Below are 25,891 nucleotides of genomic sequence, written 5' to 3'. Positions count from 1 at the left end.
ACCCTCTCTCGTCACGGGAAGCTCCTGAAGTGGTGTCAGCCCTCCCGGCAGGCTCACCCTATAGCTCATCACCAGGCCACCTTTCACATCACTTCTGCTTCCTGCCCTGCCCGCCCGCCCCCCAACTGTGGTCACACCTCTCCCTCGCTCCACCCCCCCCAGCACCCACCCTGTCCTCACCTCCTCATCCGGCCCTGCTGACAGCCCTCAGGAAGCAAACTGTGAAGGCCAGAGGCTCCAAGCAGAGCAGCCTGGGGCGCGGGGCCTGGGGCAACAGCGAGGCCTGTGTGTAGTGAACACGGGCCTGAGGACTTCCACGTTCCGCTCTGGTGTTAGTGAACGGCCCGCAGGGGACTTCCCTGCCTCTCCCCACAGCAGCGCAGGCGCAGGCGTGAGCCCTGGGGGGCGCTACAGAGCAGGCACTCCAGCCTGGGGAGCCCCCTGTGTCCTAGCTGTGTGGCCTGGCAAGTTCCTTGAGCCTCTGTGCCTCAGTTTCCTCAACTAAAAGTGAGAATAACAACAGTGTAGACGGCAGAGGTTGTAAAAGTTTGGGGAGTTACTGCATGTGAAGTGCTTAGGACAGTGCCTGGCCCTCAGCCAGTGTTCATGTGTGACCACCCCGTCCTCCCTGAGTGGTGTGTGTATGTGTGTGTCTGTGTGTGTGTCTGTGTGTGTGTGTCTCTGTGTGTGTGTGTCTGTGTCTGTGTGTCTGTGTGTGTCTGTGTGTGTGTCTGTGTGTGTGTGTCTCTGTGTGTGTGTGTCTCTGTGTGTGTCTGTGTCTCTGTGTGTGTCTGTGTGTGTGTGTGTTTATGTTTCTCTGTGTGTGTGTGTGTCTGTGTGTGTGTGTCTGTGTCTCTGTGTGTGTGTGTGTGTCTGTGTCTCTGTGTGTGTGTGTGTGTTTATGTGTGTGTCTGTATGTGTGTGTGTTTATGTTTCTCTGTGTGTGTGTGTGTTTATGTGTGTGTGTGTGTTTATGTGTGTGTCTGTATCTCTGTGTGTGTGTTTATGTGTGTGTCTGTGTGTGTGTCTGTGTGTGTTTATGTGTCTGTGTGTGTGTGTGTGTTTATGTGTGTGTGTGTATGGGGGGAATAAACATTGTTCAAACCTCCTCGCCCACTTCCTGCCCACACCTATCTCCCAGCACAGCCCAGACTCTGAGCCCCAAACACATACCCGAGGACAGGGTCTCCTGCCTGTGAGAATCACTGTGAGAATGGGCGGCCACAGTGTCCCAGCCTCCTCCTCAGCCCTGGCCCGGGCTGCAGCCACAGGCCCTGGGACCCCGCTGGGGAGAGACATTTGGGTGGGACCGAGGCCCAGGGGTCTTCTTCAGTTTTCGTCTTCCTTGAGGTCACGGTGGGTAAAGTTTCCATGGGTTGACTGACTCACAGGGTGACTTCTGGGGGCAAAATCACACTGATCTGAAACGGGGACAGCTGGGTAAGCGGGAAACTGTTCTCTTAACTTCGCCCTCCAACCGCGTCGGTGATGGGGACAGATAGCCGCAGACCCAGACCACGTGTGACACCATGCAGTGGCTCATACCTTGAGTTCATGTCCTCCCCTGCGCCCCCCTGCTCTTACGGGAAGAGGGGCTCACATTGCCTTCTCGGACTTGACCCATCTCTTCCCGGAGCTGTCCCCTTCCCTCTCCCAGAAATTGCAGCCTCCTGACCCTTCTAGCTCCTGCCCGGGCCTGACTTGGATGCCCAGGCTGTGAGGAGTGTAGTTCTGACCGTGCTCAGAAGATCAGGCTGAGGGGCCTGGAAACCCTATAGGAAGAGAAGGTGAGGCAGCGGGAACCGGTCTGCTCTCGGCTTTGCTGAGAACTTGCTGTGTGTCTCCAGTGAGTTCTAACCCCTTTCTAAGCGAGTTTCCTCATCTATAATAACAAAGGGAGGGCTTCAGGATTTCTAAGAATCCTTAGATTCTCAGTGCTGAGAAGTGCACTTGGTGGGTTCGAGCGCTGTGTGAAGTGGCTCAGGCCCAGGAAGTTCCGGTGGGGCCGTCCAGGAAAGAGCAGTGGTCACACTGGGGTTGACAGCTACTGGCTGGGGCCTGTGTAACAGTTGAAACTTAGCACTTGAAATGTGCTTTAAGCACAGTTTTTCCTCAGAGACGTAAGTTAAATTGCCAGCTACTATCTCGATGGTTTATTATTAACAGTTGTGCACCAGCCACTACAACACATTTTAGAACATTTCCATCACTCACCGAAGAAACCCCGTACCCATGAGCAGTCGCTGCCCATTTCCCCCGACACTCAGCTACCTTCTGTCTCCACGGGTTGCCTATTTTGGACATTGGATGGTAATCGAATCATATGAGATGTGAACTTCTGTGCCTGGCTTACTTGACATAATATTCCCAAGGTTCATCCACGCGGTAGCATTTTTCAATATTCTGTTCCTTTTCATGACTGAATAACATTGAGTTGTATGAATGTACCACTTTGTTTATTCTCTTATCAGTTGATGAACATCTCCGCCGTTCTCATGGCTACTAAAAACAATGCTGCTATGAACATGTGTGTGCAAGTTTTGGGTGGACATATATTTTAATTTCTCTTAGGTATAAACATAGGAGTGGAATTGCTGGGTCACGGGGTCACTTTTTTAGGAACTGCTTTAGTATGTGGCCGTTCCATTTTAAGTTCCTACCAGCAGTGTGTGAGGGATCCAGTTTCCCCACGTCCTTGACATTATCTCACTTCTGGATTATTGCCTTTCTGGTGTTCCGGAAATGGTTTTGATTTGGAGTTCCCCAACGGCTAATGATGTTGAGCATCTTTTCATTTGTTTATTGGTCATTTGTCTATATTCTTTGGAGAAATGTCTACTCAAGTCCTTTGCCCGTTTTTGAATTGGGTTGTCTTTTAATTGTTGCTTTGTAATAATTCTCTATATATTTTAGATTCTAGGCCCTTATCAGATATGGGTTTGCAAACATTTTTTTTTCCTATTCTGTGAGTTATTTTGACTCTCTTGATGGTATCCTTTGAAGTACAAAAGTTTTTAATTTTGGTAAAGTCCAATTTATCTATTTTTTATTTTTATTTTGTTGCTTTTACTTTTAATATCATATCAAGAAGTCTTTACCTAATCCTAGGTCATGAAGATTTACTCCTGTAATTTCCTCAAAGAGTCTTATAGTTTTACCTCTTACATTTAGGTCTTTGATCCATTTGGAGTTTATTTTTGTGTCTAGAAAGGGGTCCAACTTAATTATTCTGCGTGTGAATATGGTAAATGTATAGACATTTTAAGATTACAAAATATTTACTCTTGACAGAAAAGCTCTGTGGTTATCCTACACAGAATGCATGAGGAAGATATTGATCATGGTTGCATCTACCTACATTCTCCGTACCTACTATGTAAACGACAGACGTGAACTGTCATCAACAAGGCCCTGCAACAAAACAAGTGTTTACATGTAGTTATTGTGCATATTTTATAGGATCCCAAAGGCAGCCACAGGTGGTGTTCCCTTCATCCTGCGATCATTCTCTGTTCCCTCTTCTTCACAGATTTGCAAAACTTTGGGGTCCTTCTTCCTCCCCCTTCAAATGTCTTACCCAGAGTTATGCTTGAATTTTCACTGTTAGTTTCATAAAATGAGTGGAAGAGTTTTCCTCCTTTTCCATTTTGTGGCAGGGTTTTTAGAGGGTTGGCGCTCAGTTTTTGTAGTTGAGAAGATTTTTAACTACTGAGTTCATGTCTTTAGTAGTTACAGATCTATTCAGATTTTCTGTTTTTGTTTTTATCTGGTACTAGTTTTTGGCAAATTACATTTTTCTAGGAACTCGTCCAGTTTATGTAAAGTTTCACACATGTGGGTGTGAAATTTGCAACAGTTCTCTTTAAAAAATTCTTTCTGAGGTTGTAGTGATATCCCCTTTTTAATTACAGATATTTAAAATTATGGCTTTCTCTTTTGTCTAGATGTGTTACTAAAGATTTTTGTATATTTTATTAATTTTCTTGACGTACATGCTCTTGGCTTTATTGATCCTCCCTACTGCATCATTTTCTATTTTACTTTTTTTTATTTAAAAATTATTTAATTACATTTGACATTCAATATTTATTAATTTCAGGTGTACAGCATTGTGGTTAAGCATTTATAGGACTTACAGAGTGATCCCCAATAAGTCTAGTACCCACCTGGAGCCATATAGTTATTATATTTTCCATTTTATTAATCTCATTCTTGGGTTTTTATTTCCTCCTTTTCCCTATATTCTTTGAGCTTCCTCTATTGTTCTTTGTCTAACTTCTTGAGTTGAATCTTTAGCGCATTAATTTTCAGTCTTTTTTTAAATTGATGTATGATTGACACAGAACATTAGTTTGTGTACGACATAATAATTTCTTATTTGTTTATATTGTGAAATGATCATTATCATAAGTCTAGTTAACATCTGTCACCATACATAGTTACAAAATCTTTTGTTTCTTGTGATGAGAACTTTAAGATTTACTCTCTTAGAACTTTCAAATATACAATACAGTATTATTAACTATAGACACCATGCTGTATATTACACCCCGTGACTTATTAATTTTATAGCTGGATGTTTGCACCTTCACCCATTTCACCCACTCCCTGCCCCAATCTCTTTTTACATCTATGAGCTTGTTTGTTTTCTTTTTAAGATTCCACATGTGTTTGTATTTATCTGACTTATCTCACTTAGTATAATGCCCTCAAGGTCCATCCATGTTTTCACAAAGGGCAAGATTTTCTTTTTGAATGGCTGAATAATATTCCATTGTGTAATATTCCATTGTGTGTGTGTGTGTGTGTGTGTGTGTGTGTGTATCACATTTTCTTTATCCATTCACCCATTGAGGGACACTTAGGTTGTTTTGATATCTCGGTTATCTATAATAATAAAAGCATAATATGCTAATTAGACCAGACGTAATATGCTAATTAGACCAGACGTCCTTCCGGGCAAAGCCGGGGCTTCGAGGGAAGCTGGTGCCGGCAGCCAGGGGAAGGAAGGCCTACTTGTGCACAAATTTCGTGCATCCAGCCTCTAGTTATAAATAATGTTGCAATTAACATGGGGGTGATTATCTTTTCAAGTTTGTATTTTTGTTTTCTTTGTATAGATACCCAGAAGTGGAAATCATAAATTTCCTTATGATTTTTCGTTGACTTGTGAGTTTTTTTTTTTAAGTATGTTTTTTGTATTTCTACAAAAATGGAGTTTTAAATACTTTTGGGTATTGATTTTTAACATAGTTACATTGTAGTCAGAACATATTGTCTATATGACAACCATTCTTTGATGTATGTTGCCATTTTCTCTATGGTCTACTAAATATTCAGTTTTGTAAGTGTTCCTGTGTACCTGAGCAGAAAAATTTTATTCTATAATTTAAAATATTCTTTTATTTTATAATTTGCTAAATTTTGGGTACAGGATTCATGTTCAAATCTATGGTCTTTTGATATATTAATTACTGAAAGAATCATGTTGAAATCTTTCACTGTGAGGATAAATTGTTTAAGATCTATACATTTTTCCCTACAGCTAGAGTTCTGTCAACTTTTACTTTATGTTTTGAGGCTATTTTATTAAACAATTTTAACATTGCTTCCTGGGTGAATTGAACTCTTTATGTAGTAACCCCTTTAATCCAAAATAATGCAATTTTGTCCATATTTATAGAGCTATCCCAACTTTCTCTGTTTTATTGTTATTTTTAACTGTGATAAAATACAGATAGCATAAAATTTACCATTTTAGTAACTTTTAAGTGTACCAACTAGTACTCGTCTTGGAGATCTTCTATCTTACTTTCAAACTCCCTGTGTTTTTATGTTTTAGGCAGGCCTCTGTTAAACATAATTAGTTAGATTTTGTTCTGTCACCCAACCTGTCTATATAACTGTGCATTAAGTCCATTCACATTTATTGTGATCACTGCTCCATTAGAGTTTATTTCTACTGAACTTTTAAGAAATTACATTTTTTTTCTCTCTCTAATGGTTTAGGTCTTAAAATCTTTCTGATTCTTTAGTGATTATCCATAAAAATGCTAACATTCCTTCTTTGCAAGGTCTAAAGTTGTTTAGTATTGTTCTCTTTTCCAGGGATACTGAGAATGCTATTAACGAACATCACCCTTCCTCCTTCTGAGGTTATTTTTACCCAGTATTTTAGTTCTATCTTTCTTTTCCTCTGCTAAATTAGTCATTGGGTACTATGATTTCATATTTACCCATGTGCTTCCCAATTTCTTTGCTCATTATCCTTTCATCTCTGAGTTCCTTTTGGGGATAATTTCCTTTTTTTTCTTCTTAAAGTACACCCATTAGAAGCACTTTCAATGGGTGTCTCTGGGAGCAGTTTCTGTTTGCCTGGAATATCTTTACGTCACCCTTGTTTTTGAACCATAATTTTAGCTGGTTGACACTCTGGAGTTATTGCTGGTTGGCACCTCTTAAAATAACTTTGAAGTTAGCTCTCTGTTTCTAGCTTCTATTGTGGTCATTCCTTTATAGAGAATTTGTCTTCTTTTGAGGGGAGGGACTGTTAAGATCTTTTCATTTTTGATTTTCTGAAAATGTCCTACAAACTATGAAGACAGAAATGAGTTGCTTCTTTTAAGCTTTTATTTATTTGCTAAAAACTATGATAGATTCAACCACAACTGAAATGAAATGACCCAAATAAAGTACTTCAGTGTCAACTGTTCCATTGAACAAAAATTTTCCCCTGCACACCGCACTTATTAGTCTTGGTATTAGTGTTGTTTGAAGGCCACCCCTCTAAGCCGTCAACTGTTTGCACAATCAGTGATGATCTTCTCCATTCCCAATGGAACTGCCTTCCTGAATTTCCAGTGTTACGTTTTCCCACAGACTATTCCCAGATTGTGTGACCTGACTCTGCTGCAGTGGTGAAGTTTTGGCCATGGTTTGTCTTAAACGCTTAAGTATATAACTTTATATCATAACTCAGAGCAAAAACATATTTTAACATGCAGGTAGCAAAACTTATTTGCATACTTATAAAAACAAGAGGACGGAGTTTAGTTGAGATGTAGGATTTGGAAGAGCCAGCTTGGGCTTGCACTGGTGTGGAAGTGTCAGCATTTTTGAGTTCCTCTAAGATGTCTGGGCCACCGTAATAGTCTTCCTTGTTCAGAGCAATGACTCCTAATCTTAGGTGTGTGACACTCCGGGTGTCTCCGGATGTCTCTGGAGGTGTACTTTGCTTTTCATTTATTCGGTTTGGGATTTGTTCTTCCTGAATCTGAGGATTCGCATTTTTCACCATCCTGGAAAACAGCTTGGCCCTTAGCCCTTCATGTAGCCTGTCTCCCTCAGTCTCTCTCTTGGCCTTCTGGAATGTGAATGAGAAATATTTGCTGCTTTTTGTCTGGGTACTGAGTTCCCATTATTTTCTCCAGTTCTTGTAATTCACTAATTCTTGCTTTAGCTGTATTTAGTCTACTATTTAATCCACCCACTGAATGTTTCAATTAGGCAATATATTGACCGAGATACAAAAATCAAAACAATATAAGAAGATATACAGTGAATCTTCTTGCTCCTGCCCCTTTTCCCCATCTGCCCCCCACCCCGCCAACTTACCGCCACCGGTGCCCCCTTTCTCCTTTTTGGATTCTTTGGTGTCTTTTCAGAGGTATTTTCGCACAAATATTAGCAAATACGAGTATAACTGTTTGCTTATTTTCTCCCTTTTTCACACAAAAGTAATCATGTTATACATCTTGCTTTGTATTTTGATTTTGTTATTAAAAAGTATAATTGGAAGACATTTCCATATCAGCACATAGAAAGTTTCCTCATTCTTTCATTATTTTAAATGGTTGCACGGCACTTCATTATATGGGTGAAATATAATCTATTTGACCAGCCTCTTATTTATGGACATTTGAGTCATTTAAATTTTTTTTGCTCTCACAATGTTGCAATCAACCTAGTACACAACTCATTTGTTGGATCAGAATTTTATGCATGCTCCCTTTTGTTAAAAATTACATATACACACACATAACACATGTATACATACATTACAGATATACATATATAGGATGTACATATGTACATGCTAATATGTGTGTATGTGTATATACATGCCATCCATAGGGGTGGCATCGGTTTCCACTTTTACCATGAGTGCGTGAGTGGGCCTATTTTCCCTGTCTTACCTACAGAGTGTGGGTCTTCCAGATTTTTGTTAAGTTAATTTTTACTTTTAGTGATTTATTTTTTATTTATGTACTCTGTTTTATATTGTTTCAAATTTCATAATTATGTTTTCTATTCCTTAAACATTTTTTAAAAACATTCAAACGTACTGTTTTAAAATTTGACATCTAGCTAATCTCTGAAGCTTTGGCACATCTAATTCTTTATCTTGTGATATCAGCTTGCATCCTTGCTGTTTTGCTTGTAAGTTTAGACTGTGAGCTCCTGCTTAGGTGCTCTTTACCCGTGGGAATACTGCGAAGCCTGGGTTGAGAATATCCCTCCGAAGCAGGTTTGCATTTGCTTTTGTGCGGCATCTCCCAGTTTTACCCACCACCTATTTTTGTTTACATGTTGGCTTGGCATATTCTGGCCCACAGCAGCAGCGTACATTTGAACCTCAAATGTCGGGAAGGTCAGTCTGTGGTTATGATGTTCTAGAAGACACTCAGTCCTTCCACTCAGATTTGAGACTGAGACAAACAAGTGTCGTACTTAACTCCCTTTCCCAGTAAATAGATCCTTTTTCTAGGCTACCCTTTCTTTGATATTATTAGCCCTCTGAGAATTTATTTTAGGTTTTATGTGGGATGATCTCAGCTTCAATTCCCCTCCCTCTGCCCCCCACCCCAAGACATCATTGCTTTTTACCCCTGTGGTTATTATAACTTAGGCTGTAGAGGCACATGCCCTCAGAGCACCAAGGCAGGTCTGTCTGCTTTTCTCTCTCGTTCTTACCTCTTTGGTTTTTGGCACCTTGGAATGTCTCTTACTTATTTTCAGTTTCATCTGTGCTTCCTGATGCAGGCTCTCTAGATATTTTGCAGCAGGGGGAAATTTAAGGATAATTATTCTATAATATTTGACCTCACAAATATTATTCATTCAGTAAATATTGAATGAAATATTTATTTATTGCCTACCAGACAAGACTATCCTATTCTTTCTATTTTATTCCAAAAGATTCAAAAGACTCTGATAAGTATAGTAACCACCAGTTAATTCACACACCATTAGATGAAGGAGAAATTTGTTTCCAGTTTTAATAAAGAGATCTAAGCCATGGTAGATGATAGTGATGAACAGGGTTATGGTAGTTACAAATCCACACTGACAATATTTTTATATGGGATCCACCCAACTAAGGTAGCATTAAGATGACATTTGTAACACCCTTTAAAATTGTTTAAAAATTTTTATTAATTCTCACCCAAGGATATTTTTCCATTGATTTTTAAAGAGAGTGGAAAAGGAGGGGAAGAGAGAGAGAGAGAGAGAGAGAGAGAGAGAGAGAGTCCCACATGCACCCAGATCAGGGCCCGGGATTGAGCCTGCAACTGAGGTACATGCCCTTGACAGAAATCGAGCCCGGGACCCTTCAGCCCACGTTCTATCCACTGAGCCAAACCGGCTAGGGCTAACACCCTTGATTTGGGTTTACCCCCACAGTAATCTCTATTGATTAATAAAATAGGAATCTAGATTGCTAATATGCATGTCATAGAAATGAGTAGTAGCAGTAGAATCTCTTGCTTTTTTATCATTTGAAATAATGAGGGTTGCTATATGAATAGCTTACCGTGGGACTCTCCCAGAACGCTGGTCCTTATCAGGACCGGAAGGACATCGGGCCCCTCACTCTCTCCTGTCCTTTCTGTATTTCTCTTTCTGACGTCACAGTCTCTCATTGCCTCTTCGTTCTCGGCCCCATTCTTCCCTTTCACCAGGCTGCCTTCGTGGCTCACTCATCTGCTCCAATGTCCCAACATCGCTGTTGAAAACTGGCAGCCCAGCCTTCCCCATGGACTCCCGTGGCTCACCCTCTTGATATTATATAGCATAGACCTTACTTTTACAAAGACCTTCACACACATTATTTCATCTATGCCTAACAATGTTGTGATAAGACCAGAATTATTATTATTTTTTTAATCTTTAATTTCTTTATTGGTTAAGGTAAAAAACCAGAATTATTTTTAAAATTATGTTTTTAATGAAAAAAAAAAAAAGAGAGACCCGCAAGAAGTTCTTGCCCAACATTACACAGCTAACAAGTGGCGGAGCAGGGACCAACCCTAGGTTTTCTGGCTGGAGGCCAGCATTTTCTTAGAAGCCCAGCTCACATAGAGCTGCCCAGTGAGTGAATTCACATCCAAGCAAAATTCCAACATCTGGAAAAATTGTATTTCTAACTCATCAGTGCGTTCTTAATTTTAGGATATTTCTATTAAAGAATAATAGGTCTGAGCGTTCTCTGTGAGAGCGGTGGCCTCAGATTATAGAGTTAAAAAAACTGGTGTGGGTTTTGTGAGTGTCCTGAGGGCCATGCTTGGTCATGTCCGGGAGTTTTTGATGGGTTCCTAGTGGCCAAGGACGTGTGAAAACATGTCTCACTGAGCTCAAACATGAACGGAAAAAAAAAGAAGTTCTGAGTAAGAGTCTGACTAATGACTCTTTGGAAGAAATTGAGCAGCGTCTGAAACCCGAACACCTGCCTTTCAGCTAGAAAAGTGTCTTCCCCAAACCCCACAGCCCCGTGCCCTTGACCAGCACAATGCCCTGGGCACACTCACCCATTATGGGACTCATCGGTGAAGTCTTTGCTGAACACCTGGTATGTGCCAGGTGCTGCTGGGTATTGATCATTACAGAGAGGGTGACAAAAGCACACAAGACAGGATTCTATCCTTCAAGGGACTACGATCCACAGACGTTTTAGCTCTATGACGACGTTTACAGCCTTGGAAGCCAGGCTGAAATCCCAGCTCCATCACAACTAACAATTAACCTTGGATAAGTATCTGACCTCTTTAAGCCTCAGTGCTCTCATCTATAAAACAAGGCCAATAATTGTATACAGCCAACCACTCCAATAACTCCAAGTATTTATGTGGAGATTAAATGAGGTAATGTGTGTGAAGGGTGTGGCCCAGACGAAAAGATCTAAATAAAAGTTAGGTTATTGGCAAACAATCTTAAAGAAGGTTGGGGATGCACGGCTTAGCAATGTGGAGCCACAGCAGTCCAGAGTGGTGGTTTGGGGTTTCGTTAACCTACTGATGTCACCAGAATAGGATGCCCTCGAAGGATTGGCAGGTGGCCGAGGTTGTGCAGAGAGAGGAACAGCAGGAGCAAAGACATGGAGGCAAACAGGAGGGACCCACACCAAGGAAATAGCTTGTGGTTATGGGTAGGATTAGTATATAGGGTACAAATAGATAGGTATTAATTAATTATAATTAGTATACATATCTCATATTTAACATTCACTATCTGCTAGACACCTTGGGAAGTGCTTTATAATTATGATGCAAATTAGTCTTCCTAATAGCACATGAAATTGAAATCTCCGTATGCACTGTTGAAACTTACCCGCCAAATATCCCTTCTAGAACAAAACCTCAAAGGAGAAATGGCTGGGAGTAGACTCTAAACTGAACAGGACAGCGAGGAACCAAGAGAAGATCCAGCTACACGTTGGGGAGGGTAACAGAGGAAGCAGTTAGACTCCTCCAAGCCACACTCTAAAGACACTTTTTTTAGGACAACAGAAGAGGGAGCCCTAGAGTCACGAATCTTGGCCAAGAAATCCTTGCTCATTCTCCCCATGGAGGAGTACAACGCAAAGGTCCACTGACAATAGACAGGTGAATCAGTGGTGGTATATTCGTGCAATGGAAGCTGCACAGCAACAAAAATTGGTGAACAACCAATACAGAAAACATGGATGGATCTCACACACAAATTTGAATGAAGAAAACCAGACATAAGAGAATACAAACTATGATGCTACATACATGAAGTTCGAAATAGGGAAAACCCATCTATGGTGACTGAGGTCAGAATAGTGGTTATTTTATGAAGAAGGATTAGGGATGGGGTAATGCTGGCAGCCTGAGCCCAGGGCGAGCCAGGCAATGAGCACCAGGGGCAGGCGTTGGGGGGCGCCCTGCTGCGGGGTGTTGTGGCAGAGGGTGCAGGTGCTGTGGGGCTGAAGGAAGCTATGTGTCCACTGAGAAGGAGCCCAAGTGCAGGAGGCTGGTCACTTCCTCGCCCTCCTCTGCCAGCTACTAGCTGGGCATGAGGGACAGATACGCCTTCATTTGGAGCCTGGCCGTGTGGCTGGGGACCACGGGGGGCAGGGACAGCAGATAGAGTAGGATGTCAGGGAGGAGCGGGCAGGTGGCCACGGAGTTGCAGAGATGGGGCACTAGCTCATGTGGAGCTGAGCCTGAGCAGGGAGTGTAAGAGACAAGTCGCAGTGGTTCTCAACCTTCTGGCCCTTTAAATACAGTTCCTCATGTTGTGACCCAGCCATAAAATTATTTTCGTTGCTACTTCATAACTGTAATGTTGCTACTGTTATGAATCGTCATGTAAATATCTGATATGCAGGATGGTCTTAGGCGACCCCTGTGAAAGGGTCGTTCGACCGCCAAAGGGGTCGCGACCCACAGGTTGAGAACCGCTGCTCTACAGCATCTCACCTCCTTCTCTGCCCCGCACCTCTCCACATACTACTGTGGACTCAAGCCACTCCCAGCCCCCTCTCTAGCACCTCCACCTTCTGCACAGGCAAGTCTCTTAGCAACAGTGAAGCTAGTGTGGGGTGAAGAGCAGGAGCTAAGACTGGCTCACCTGAGGGTACTCTGGGGTCCCCTGGAAGGAATTAAGCCCCATTCGGGAGCCAATGGGCTTGGACATGGCACATGACCAACAATCCCAGTTTTCCCAGGACAGGGACTTTTCATGCTAAAACGGAAAAGTCAGGGCAAACCTTGGGTGAATTGGTCACCCTAGTCATGCACCCAGCCAATGCTTAATCTCATCTGTGAGAAGCAGGACAGAGGCCCTCTAGATGCTGCAGACCACCTGGCTCTGGCCCCGCTGTGGCCCCTACATCTCTGGGACCTTGGGTGCTCTGCTGAATGGGTTCCAGTTTTGGCTCTGTGGCCCTGGGCCGGAGCCTCCGCTTCTGTTTCCACATCTACAAGCAGGAGAATCAATACCCACCTGCCCGGCACATCACACAGGGGCACTGTGAATGTGAAGGGCCTAGTGGGGGCCTTTGACAGGTGGCTGCTGGTCATGGTCACCTTCACCCTGGTCTCACTCTTGGGGGCGGGGAGCTTAGAAAGCTGAGCCCAGCATATGGTCACCGTGCCCGTACTTTGCTGCAGCTCTATTGACGTGCTCTGCTTCCAAGCCTTTCTTGTAGGAGCACATTTGTGGCCATTTAATCATGGTCTGCATCACCTTTCTCACCTGCATAGCTTTGTAGGGTTTACAAAGGGCTTTCATAGCCGCCCGTGATATCATTGGATGACTTCTCAATTTCTCATTTACAGAGCACAGACTCTACCAAAGCCCCCAGACCTGGATGTCTGAGTGATTTGTAATCCTCGTTTAGAGCAATACGACTAGACGCAGCCAGAATAGCAGCCGGCGTTTGTTGCCCTGGAAGAGCCCAATCTTTCCCTGGCCTCCTTCTCCTCCTGGAGCCCAGGTGCCCGGCTCCCCCACCAGCCCTCATCTGCACTGTCTCGGATTCTGCTTCCAGATGCTTATGGCAAGTCAGGGCTCAGCCAAGGGAAGAAGAGGATGTGGCTCACTGCCCACCTTGTGCTTAGGGAGACAGGTGGCCTCTCCCCGCTCCGCTCACAGGCTCGCGTGGCTCCCACAGTGTGTGCTGGGAGACGGTTCCTGTGGGTCTCCGTATACCTCCTCACAGCTTCTGTTCTGGACTGCGTTTCCTGGGAGTTTGCATAGTAACTGGCCCTGGGAGATAAAGATCTTCATCAGTCTCCAAGAGGGCAGGTTTGCTTGCTGTCCCCCCACTGCAATGACTGGGCAGGCCTGCTAGCAGCCCCCTTGTAAGATGGGAATTTCCTAAACTCAGGGTTCCTCAGCTGTGACACAAACCCACTGCGGGCACAGCATCCATCCAGGCCTGCCTCTGACTTGGCTCCGGGGAACTTGGGGGGAGGGGATCAATGAAAGGTGAAGGTCATGCTGCCTGCTGTGCCACGAGTAACCAAGTCTTGGTCTCTGACCCAGAAGCTTCGTGTCTTCTGCCAGGAAACTGGATTAGCCTAGAAGTAGGGTAACATCTCAGACCCTGCAAAGCAATTGAGTTGTGTGACGAGGATGGGTGCTGAGGGAGACATGGCTTTCTGGAAGAGGAAGAGGCAACAGCCCAATGGGGGCCCTGGTGGGGATATACGGAGCCCCCGTGGATGTGGTAACAAATGCGCCCACCCAAGTGGTGGGGGAGGGGTGGGGAGTAAGGGTCCCTTCGTGTCAGTGATGCTGTGGGGCCGGAGGGAGGAGGGACACCAGCTGCTTGGTTGTCACTTTGGCTGTTGTTCCTGAGTTCCTGCGGCCACCTGGCTCGGGCCCTGCTGCAGACCCACCTGGAGGAGGAAGGGCCAGGGAGTCCCCAAAGCTGAGAGTAGCTCTGGGTGGGTCCACTCTGAGCCCCGGCTGCTGAGGGCTCCTTGAAACCCAAAGCGCAGAATAGACCCCAGCCACTGACATTTCTTCAGGCGACTCATAAGCCCACACGGCCCTGGACACCAATCTGTGTCTGTGTTTTGCTTTCTGACATTTGCCCTTTGATGGGGGTGCGCCTTTCAAAAGCCACTACCCCGGGAGTGATGGAGGGTTTTGCCTCCCCGCCTCCCCAGGCCGCTCAGACCTCAGAAAGGCATTAGGTCACTGGGTGTGGCGGCCGCCACAGGGCTCCTCACAGCTGCTCTCAGCCCGCGGGGCTGCAGGGCTGTGCGGACCTATTTTGAACCTTTGGTGGAGGTCAGTCACTTCCGAGTGGGAGGACGCTTCCGTGGCCAGCTGGAGTGGACTCAGGGGAGCGCCTCGCTCAGGAGCTCTGGTTTGCAGCTTGCAACGTGCAATCTAGAGTCCTGTTTTAGCTCATCCCGGATTTAGGACTTCGCACTGTACTTTAATTCTCCGTGGGCTTTGCTCGCTTCATGACCTTGCATTCCTGCGCTCCCTGTGCCCCTCTGCCAAGGCTCGGCTCCACTGGCCATTCGGTGACTGAGTCAGGGGCCTTGGGAGAGATTTCTGATCCGGTTCCCACCCCACAAACCTCCTAGCGTCCCAGCGCTGACTTGGCTAATTGATTTGGAGGTCTTGCCAACATGTACATCTTGGAGGCCAGTGGAGCTTAAATGTGGGGCAGCTCCAGGGCCCTGTGGTGGACGGGTGACTAATGGTGACCACTGGGGGTGTTGCCATCAGCTGTTGGGTGAGATGATGGGTATCAGGCCTCATTCAGTTCCCAAGGCCTGAGTACCCCTGCAGGCTGATATCCTTTCTCTCCTTGAAGTTGGGGCTGCAGGGACCATCTCTATCCAGAGCACAGGGCACAGGGCACAGGGCACAGGGCACAGGACTTAATCAGCGACTTGCAGTCTCCTGAGAGCTGGCTGTGGGTCCAGCCCAGTTCCAGGCACCCTGGGGAGCCATGCCCTATGAGGAGCCACTACGAAGCTAACCATTTGGTGAGAAATAACGTGCTTACAGACCAACAGCAGCATGGAGTGCATAGATTTTGGGGTCTGAAGAGCTGACTCCAAGTCCCAACTTTGCCACTTTTTAGCTGTGTGACCTTGGGCTGGTTACTAACTTCTCTGAACCTCAGTTTAAATCTCATCTATAAATGGGGACAACACCTACCCCCTAAGAGTTAGATAAATAAAGACAGTAAAGTCAATTTTAACCTGACATTGGGTCCGAAGGGAAGAAGTTATCCCTCAGAACGTCCAGACCCCCTGGCTGAAAGCTATGCTGACCCAGCCCAGCCCTTACTAGCAGCCTGCAGCACCCACATTTTGTTCTGCATACATGTCACATTATACTGGTAGGGAAGGTTCTTTCCATTCCAAGGGGACTTTTTGACGTAAGCCCAGATCCATAAACCATGATGGCGGTGGTCCTCTTGGGCACGCTCTCGGAGCCAGCAGGTTCTTTGCAAGCATCGCCCTACGGACTGGAGCTTGGCCAGCAGCCTCTGCTCTGGTGCCAGGACAGATATTTCTCACCTCATCTAATCCCTAATCCACAGTCTTCATGACAATGGGTTCAAAGTCTTAGAGGAATCATTTAGCCCCTGGGGAGAGCTGCTTGCCAATGTGGAGGGCTGCAGGGAGGGGACCTCAATGATGCTCAATGCAGCACGCTTTCATTGAGCACCTCCTGGGTGCCAAGTCCGGGTGACACAAAGCCTGAGCAGAGAATGGTCCCTGCCATTAACAAATTGATAAGAAATGTTTCAGCAAGAAGTATGCATCTTTCCCCAGACCATAATAGCAATCTGCTAATACTGCACCAGGCTTGAGAAAACACAGGTAACTAATTCATGCCTTCTTTTGTTGATTCATCAAACCTTTTTCTTAGTGTGGTTTCTTTTTTTTTTTTTGCTTAAGGTATTACAAAGGGTATTACATATGTGTCCTTCCCCCCCCCCCCGCCCTTGACAATCCCCTGGCCTCCCCTAAGTGTGGTTTCTGTTTCTAATTGTTGACAGTATTAAGATGCCCCCCACTTCCTCCCTCGTCAAACACTTACTATGCTCCAGGCTGTGTGCTAGACGGTAACGGAAGGTGAAATGACACCCGTATTCACAGTCAGTAAACCAGTGAATAATTTCCGCACAGGTTGTCCCACAGACTTCCTTCCAAGGTACAGGTGTGGAGCAGAAGAGGGAGCGATTGACCGATTTGCTGGTGGGAGAGTGGGGGTAGTTCTACGTCTGGGAGTGTTTCATGAAGGAGGTAACCACTGAAAAGGAATTCGAAGGAAGGCTGATAGCTTGCCAGGTGGATGCGTGGTGGAAAGACAATCCAGGCTGAGAAAACAGCGATGCAGAGGCCTGGGGGCTGAGTCATGGACAGTCAGGGCCAGAGGCCCCGCAGAGGTGATGTCATCTACCTCCTCATGGTACCCAGGGTGGAAGGGACTGCCTATCTAGCTGGTTAGCAGCAGAGTTTTGACGGGAACCCTGGGTTTCTAACTCCCCTGCTGAGGTTTTGCTTTTGCCCGGCAAATGCTACGACACCTCATCTTCACCATTTGAATCACACACAGGTATCCACTTGGGTCATCTGAACTGAGTTCTAAGTTTGAAAATGGAGAGCAGAGCTGGAGGGCTGGGGTCAGCACAGTGCTTCCCGCACTGCCAGGTCCATAGCTGGTGGTCAGTAGAGGTTTGCAGCCTTCTCCATGGCTGGGTGGGGAAAGGCCTCTCCCTCGTTTGGAGGGCACACAGGTGACAATGTCCAATGATTATTTGAAGCTGGGACTTTTATTAAATACATTTTGTTGATTTTTTTACAGAGAGGAAGGGAGAGGGATAGAGAATTAGAAACATCGATGAGAGAGAAACATCAATCAGCTGCCTCCTGCACACCCCCTACTGGGGATGTGCCCACAACCAAGGTACATGCCCATGACCGGAATCGAACCCGGGACCCCTCAGTCCGCAGGCCGACGCTCTATCCACTGAGCCAAACCAGTCAGGGCATGAAGCTGGGACTTTTGAAAGCACCTACACACATCCCAGCAGGTCGCCCAGGAATGCCTGACCTCTTGTTTGTGACCCTCACTAGACGGTGAGCTCAGAACATAGAGACAAGTCTGCCACAGTCACCTCTGATACTGGGTGTCCCACACAGGCTGGGAGAGGAGCCGCGCCACGGGTTAGTTAGATGTTGACCACGAGCTGAGAGATGGAGTAGGGAGAACCTCTGTCCTGGGTTCGAGCGGGCTCCTGACTGGTTAGAGCCAGCAGAGGGAGCCGTGACAAGCTCCAGCATTTTGCTGAGATGACCCCTATTGGAAGCTTGGAGTCGTCTTTGGTTTCCCATCTAGCAACCATTCACTCCCCTCCCTTCTTCTGGTGGAAACCCCATTTGATTAATTTCTTACATGAGCTTCCGAGGAGGGCCTCTGCCCTTGTCAGGAGCTGAGGGACAGGCTGCAGGTAATTCTGGGCACTGAGACCTGAAGGCATATTGCTGCAGGGGCCTCTGGAGACCTCTACCTTGTTCTTCAAAAGGGGCACAAGAACATGCAGAATTCAACAGGGCAAATGTCCTGGTGTCTCAACCAAAAACAGGGAGAGGAGGAAAGAGAGGGGGAAATTGTTCCTGTTAAGGATCGGCAAACCTTTTCTGTAAAAACCCAGTAATAAATATTTTAGTCTGACAGGCTCTGTAGAGATTTCTTCACTCTAGCTGTGGAGCACAAAAGAACCAACGGTTATGTAAACAGGTGGAGGTGCTGGGTGTATTGACAAGCAGGCCTCGGGCTGGACTCAGCCCTGGGTCTAGTTTGCCCACCGTGGCCCAGATGAGAAGAGTCTTCAGGGACACATCAGCCAGTGCAGTGTGTGCTCTTTGTTTGGACCCTGATTTGAACAACCCAAGTCTTAAAAAAACAAAACACGTATTTTTGGGAGAGGTGGGGAAGTTTGAACAACGATTGGATATAAGATAATTTTAGGGATTTACGGTTAATTTTGTGAGCTGTGACAAAGAATCATGGTTTTCGTTGTTGATGTTGTTTTGTTTTACCGAAGACAGTCTTTACCTATTAGCTACTGATACTACATGGGAAATGATGTCTGAGATTTGCCTTAAAATAACCCGGGGTGTGGAGGGAGGCGGTAAACGGGAACAAGACCGCCATGTGCTGAGATTGATTGAAGCTGGTTTATGGGGAAATGGGGGTCTTCATTCTCTTCTGTCTTCTTTTGTGTATGTTTGGAAATTGGCATAAAATCTTCAAAAAGAGGGGTCAAGAAAGAGCTCCCTCCTCCATTGCCTCTGGTCACTGTTGTGTCTGGTGAACATATGTTGCCGGGTAGTGAATGCAGCTCTTTTGTAACTAAGAAAGGACAAGCCCGAGGACGAGACTAACCACCACACATGGCAGAGTGGAAAGAGAATGAAACTGGGGTTCTGGAAGATTCTGTTGAGCTGCCACATTAACCAGGCCGGAACAGGCCTGCTTCCGTATCCCATATTCTGTGGGGTAATACAGTAAGCCATATTTAATTAAAAAATATATTTTTTTTTGTTTGTTACATGTAACCCAACTGGTCTAGAGAAAGGAAAAGAACGGAGGCCTGGCCCCGCCCTGCTGCAGGATGCCACCCCTGGCTTCTAAGAGGACACCGGGCTTAGAAAAAGGCTTGTATAAAGGCCCTTGACAGGTCCCTCTGAGTCCTATCACACCAGAGGGGCTCCAGGACATGGGAGAGGTCTCTGCTTTCTGCCTACCTCTGTGGACCCCAAAGGGCCAATGTCAGGGGCTGCACTGGACTCTGGGTAGAAGGATGCTGATGTTGCAATCATAGACCTCCAGTTTCAGAGGAGGAAATGGCAGAGACAGCGTTCCCGAAGGACAGCTGGCCTTTTTGGCATCCCTCCTTATGAGGACAAGGAGACCGCCTCTCCCCGAGCCCTTCCACCCGCAGTAACCGCAGCCACACAGCGTCTAACACACAGGGCACAAACAGCATTGTTTCTAACTGATCTCATGCTTCAGCTGGTCTCAGGGGTATCAGCTGTTCCGTAATGCATGACAAATCACAGTGGTTCACTTAACCCGTCCGAGTCTCCTAGATACGGTCATTAGACACTTGCCAGGAAATGTGCAGAGGGAATGCTGGGGGCGGGGGAGGGGAAGGGTGATGTGGAGGAGGCCGCAGGCATGGTCTCTGGTTCCTCTGGATGCTCCTGGAGCTCTGCCCAGCCCCAGAGTTCAGATGCAGCTCCAGCCCAGACTTAGCAGACCGGACGGGAGGTGAGGGTGGCATCCTTTATTTCTGAGCAGGTCACGGGTCCTCAGTGAGTTTGTTCTCAGTCCTCATTTGGCCCCAATTTTCAAGGCTTTGCTCAGAAGAATGACTCTTAAATTTGAAGATGCAGCAGAATCCCCCAGAGGGTTTAAAGCACAGACTGCTGGGTCCCAGCCCCTGCGTTTCTGATTGTGTAGGCCTGGGGCCCGAGGATTTGCAAATTTAACAAACAACCAGGGGTGCTGATTCTGCTGGTCTGGTGGATCCTGATTTGAGAACTCCTGCCCTAGAACTTCTTGGCAGGACTATGGCTCTCAGGTTGCAGGAGGAAGAGATCAACTTGTCTTCCTCTTTGGACTGTGGTGGGAACCAATGGTGAAGGGGCCCACGGTTCTTGGATCGGAGGGACCAAGAGTGGGGAGGCTCCAAGGTGATCTGACCGGGAACCGGGAGTCCCGGGGTGTGATCCTGTCCCTGAACAATCTCACTGGGTGGCCTCAGGGGTTACCTTGCTCTCTGGGCCTCAGTTTACCTCTTTGTAAAAACGGGCACTTTTCTCTATGTTACAGTTTTCACAACAAAAAGGTTTTATTTTTTTGTTAATCCTCACCTGAGGATGTTTTTCATTGCTTTTCAGAGAGAGAGGAAAGGAGAGGATGGGAGAGAGACAGAGAAGAGAGAGGGAGAGAAACACAGATATGAGAGAGACATTTATTGGTTGCCTCCTGCCCACGCCCCAACCAGGGCCTGTGATGGAACCTGCTTCCCAGGTACATACCTTTGAACAGGATTTGAGTCTGTGACCCTTTGGTGCGCGGGCTGATGCTCTCACTGCTTAGCAACACTGGCCATGGCAACAAAAAGGTTTTTAAAAGTGAAAAAGGAAGACAGAATGAAGTAGGGGCCTCTAAGGTGGTGAGGGTGGAAGAATCCCATGCAGGCCCCGTCGTGTCCTCAGAAGCTGACTTGGGTGTCAGTACGACCCCGATATTAACCAGCGGCGAGTACTGGGCCAAATTGCCCAAACCTCGCAGAGCCTGTACGTGGGGATAAGGGGACCGACTTGCGAGGTTTCTGTGAAAACCGAGGTAAACATGTAGTGCCTGGCCGATTGGTGGCAGCTATGAGGACTCATTTTGTTGTTTTTAATATCTTGTCAAGGCTCCGGGGAGCACAGAGGCAACTCCTCTCCCCCATCCCTGCTCCCCTGAGGAGCCTGCTGACCTTCACGTTGATGGTGGAATCAGAACGTGTGTGTCTCAAGTTTTCCCCTAGCCCGATGATTCTGGGAAACACTTAACTCCCCAAATTTTCCATGAGCTGTTCCTTCTCCAACTCCCTTTCCTTTGATTATTAATTTAACTAATGTTGATTGAGGGCCCACTGGATGCCAAGCACAGGACAGGCACTGGGGACACAATGAGGAGAAAAGTCCGGACCAGGTCCCTGCTGCCTGTGGACTGATGGTCTAGTGGGGGAAGCGGATATTAATCTGTGAGTCACACAGAATCAGGTGAAGCTCCACAGTGACCAGTGCTGTGAAGGAGACGGAGACGGTGCAACAACAGGGGGATTTGACCTAGTTGGTGGGACAGGACCGGCTTCAGGAAGAGAGGACTGGAAGGATGACCCTCTGTGTGTATTTCAGGGCAGGGATTGACAGGTGAAGAGGTAGAATAGAGCTTCCAGGCTGGAGGGAGCCTGTGCAAAGGCCCTGAGGCAAAGTGAGCATGCACTCAAGGAGCCAGCTGGAGGGTTGCAGGAGGGCTGGCAGGACTACCCCATGTGGAGCCTCCAAGGCTGAATTAGGGAGTCTGGTCTTTATCCCAAGAGTAACAGAACCTTTGCAGGTTTTATAGTGGAGGCAGCTGCCTGATCTGGGGTGTGCTTCAGATACCTCCTCTGGATGTATTTAGAGAGAAGGTTTCAAGGGCCAGAGAAGAGGGGGGGGGATCTGCTAGCACATACTGATGGCAGTGTCCAGAGGGGTACTGGTGGCCTGGGTGTGAGGAGGTGTGCATTTGAGATAGAAGTAGCTATATTTGGGCAGGGGGGTCCTTTAGAGTAGACACCATAGGGCTTAGAAGTGATTGACATGGCTCGTGAGAGAGGTGACTAGGGTGGCTCTGGCTGTCTGGTTTCCTAACTGGGGGGATGGTGGCGGGTTCCCCTGAGTTAGGGTGGAATTCCCTTTCTTCTCTCCAGAGCACATCAGGGCTCAGCTGGTCACTGGTCACACAGGGGTTATAAGGAAGGGACCCTCGGTGTGTATTTCAGGGTAACATGTAAAGTGCTTAGCATAGCAGCTGGTACTCAACAAAAGACAGCCACCTGCTGGCCCCCTGAGCTGTGACAACACTGTGCCTGCCACTGTGCAACCCACGCACCCTCCCTCGGGGGTTCCTGCCTCTTCCCACAGACACCTGTCTCAGGCTGACATTCTTACTTCCTTGTGATGGGGGCATCTATGCTTCCCCCCGAGGTGGGGGATTTTGTCTCAACCTCAGACCACCTCCTCTTCATCTTGGAAGGCAGAGCAAGGGAGGGGAGAGAACTGGGGAGAGGCTGTGCTTCTGCAGGTGAGAGGGCAGGGCCTTGGTTTTGAAGCCAGGGGACCTGGCCCTACTCTAAACCAGCTGGGTGACCAGGGGAAGTCCCTTTCCCTCTCTAGACCTCAGTTTACCTACCGTGTAGAATGGGGGTGAACAATGGATTGGAGACTGTGTCAGAGCACCTCTAGTTCCAACTGGGGTTTTGTGCTCCAGGGAGAATGGGCTGCAGGCCAGGACCGCCTTCTTCCGCAGGGGGGCGCTCACTCAGGGCGTCGGTTCCCACCTCCACGCCTGTGCTCAAGCAGGCGCACTTCCTCCTCCCCTCTCCTGCGTGCTTGGCTCAGACCCACATCTTCCTGGAACTTTCCCCTCAGTCCCTCTCCTTCCGAGTCCCCACAGCCCTGCGTGTCCCTGCTTCTTTATCCAGAGCAGGCTCTCTCTCCCCGGCTCACCTGCTCTTCAGGCTTCCCCATGCACCTGTCATGCCTTCTGATTGGTTGCTGACTGTGTGCAGGGCAGACTGCACCTGTTCCTCTCCTGCCAGGGCCATGGACTGAACGAGTGTTGAAGAGGACGGTCAGCAAGAGAAACATCCAAGACATTCTCCTCCGTGCAAAATCCCAAGGCGAGGAACGGACCCAGAACTTGCCCACTGAAGAGGGTCGCCAGCTGATGCCAGTACGCTTCTTTGCGTTGGCCCTGTTCATGTCCAGAAAAGGGCCGGCCATCCGGCCATTTTCCCCACCTTCTGGCCCAGACTCTGAGCTATGTTCCTACGTCCCCTCTTCCTAACAAAGGCTTCCTCAGTAGAAAAGAACGTGGACATACAATACTTGCCAACAAAAGCAACCATTGTAGCCCTGGGAAGGGAGTGGGGGTAGCGAATCAGGGTGAGGTTTTGCTCTCTGCTTGCCAAGACTGGCTCCAGGGAAGGCCCCAGCCCCACCGTTCCTGCGTCAGGCTGCTGGGGTCCCAGTTGTGGTCTGTCCCTCTTGACTTACCGAATCTAAGGCCGGAATGGGGTGGAGTCCGGGGAGGGGCCCCAGGCCCGAGTTTTCCAGGCGAGCTTCTCTGAGATGGCCCGCAGCAGGGAGAGAACGGGCAATCACATGCCGTAACTTTTCCCTTCTGTCCCCACAGGGCCCCCACTCTGCAGCTGGGAAAACTGAGACCCTTTTAAGGGAGGTGATTTTATCTTGAGCTCTTTCCGTGGGTTCATGGAGCGCCAGAGTGGAGACGGTTCCAGGCCTGGTCATCTCACGTTCCCACGGACACACACCTACCCCTCACGTGCTTGCTCCTTCAGCCTTCACACACAAAGCCACAGTCTGGCTCTTGACTTCACAGATTTTAAAGGAACAGAAAATGGGGAAAAGGAACTCTACTCTTCCTGAACCTCATATAGATTAGTTTGGTGGTGCCATTTCCAAATACAGTCAGCTGTCCATATCTGCAGGTTTTACATTCAAGGATTCAATCAACGACGGATGGAAACTATCCGGGGAAAAATTACAGAAAGTTCCAAAAGCAAAACCTGAATTTGCCACGTGCTGAGCACTAGGCTGACTCCATGTGAATGAAGTGGTGTGCAAAGATGGGTTATATGCACAGACTACGCCATTTTACATAAGGGACTTGAGCATCTGTGATTTTGGTGTCTGTGGGGGTCCTGGAACCATCTCCCAAGGATACAGAGGGAAGACTGTAACCGGATGCTCTGGTGTTGCTTGGAATAGAATACACTCTGCATTTCCACAGGTCTCTAGAGTTTGCATCTGTGACTCCAGTATTCCTCACGGTTTTCCCTTTGACAGGGAGCTACTGCAGCCCAAAGGAAAATGACTTGCCCATGGCCTGAGCTTGGCAAAGTCCAGCCTAGCACCGTCTCCTGACTGCCAATCTTGCCTCTCTCTTCCACTCAGCACCAGACTCTTGGGTTCTGATCCCAGCTCTGCTACCAATGAGCTGTGTGACCTGGGATACATCACTTCAGCTCTCTGAACCTGCTTCACAAGTGCACCGACCTTCCAAAACCTCAGTGTCATTTCATTCATCCCACAAGCACTACCTCTGAGGAGCCCCTGAGCCAGGTGCTGGGGCCATGGGGATGAAGACTCCAGCTCTCTGCCCACAAGGCAGGAGCATGGTCAGAGCCCAGCAAGGGTGCAGATTGGGACACCTCTTGTGAGGAGAAGAAGGAAGGAACCCAAGTCCTTTCTCAGGAACCCAGGGATCCCCAAGACAAGTCAGGTTAGAGAATTTCCATCCACAAGCTGACCTCCCTTTAAGAAAGCCCTACAACACAATGTCTGAACGCAAAGGCAGAAAGATTAAGGGTCTTTCTACACGTTACACAAAGATTCTTTATTCCACAGTTCTCAAAAAACAAAAAACAAAAATCGCCTATTCCCTCCTCTGGATTGCTTGAAATATAGTTCATTTGCAAATCATTAGGAGCACATTTATGGAGTAGAACTGGGGAGCAGAGCAGGAGCTGGGCTGTTTGCCTGACTACTGAACCGGTCTTGGCAACACTGCAAAACCAGCATCCACCCTCCTCTCTCAGACTCTTGTTTTCCCCACCTTAGGCTGTGTGGCAGGTGCCAGGGGTGGAAAGCGATGTGATTTATTGAACACCTACTATGTGCTATAATTAACACCCATTTCATGGATGAGGACATGGAGGCTCAGAGCTAGGGTTTCAACCAGGGCTGTCGTAAAGCCAGGGCTCTCTCTTCACCTTGCTCAGCCCTGTTCTTCTTGACTGGGACACAGACCAGTTACTGCGCTTGGGGCCGAGGGAGCTGTAGTCTGCAAAATAGGCAGATCCAAGTGGTCGGAAGGTTAGCGGGGGCATTAAGGAAACACTCTCTGGGGGGTGCTCACAGTCTCCCCTCTCAAATGCAGTCGGAAATCCCTTCTGCCCTGTGGCTCTAGCGAGCCGCCCTGGTTAAGCAAGGGGAGCGAAGGAGCCAGGGAAAGCAGCTACGGGCTGCCACTCCGGGAGAGCCCCGGCGGCTGGCGGGACCCTCGCCCAGCGCGCTCGGAGCCGCAGCTGTGGCTCCGCGTGGCACTTCCGATCCGGCGGGGGCCGCACGCTACTGCACTCCCACAGCTCCGCGCCCCCGACCCCGAGCGCGGCGCCCCCCCGGGACGAGCCGGGGCACAGCGAATGTACTAATATTAAACTCCAGTCCCTCGTCGTCTAGAATATAAGATGTCGTTGCTACGACATTTTGATCTCGCGTGGCTCGAGAGAGCAGCGTGATGGTGTGGCTCC

At 47.5% G+C, this 25,891-nt stretch overlaps 1 protein-coding gene across 1 annotated transcript in view; it reads left to right on the top strand.

The window, feature by feature from the left end:
- Positions 1-14,382: 14,382 nt before the first annotated feature.
- ADAMTS14 (ADAM metallopeptidase with thrombospondin type 1 motif 14) overlaps positions 14,383-25,891 on the top strand; it is an 86,740-nt gene continuing 75,231 nt past the window's right edge. Inside the window, exon 1 of the mRNA XM_023763584.1 lies at positions 14,383-14,476. Coding sequence (XP_023619352.1) covers positions 14,383-14,476 — 94 coding nt within the window. The remainder of the gene's footprint in view (positions 14,477-25,891) is intronic.

Source organism: Myotis lucifugus, unplaced genomic scaffold, assembly GCF_000147115.1.
Source record: "Myotis lucifugus unplaced genomic scaffold, Myoluc2.0 scaffold_292, whole genome shotgun sequence".
Taxonomy (NCBI): domain Eukaryota; kingdom Metazoa; phylum Chordata; class Mammalia; order Chiroptera; family Vespertilionidae; genus Myotis; species Myotis lucifugus.
Note: the sequence above shows the minus strand (reverse complement) of the source record. Positions and strands in the feature narration are given on the sequence as shown.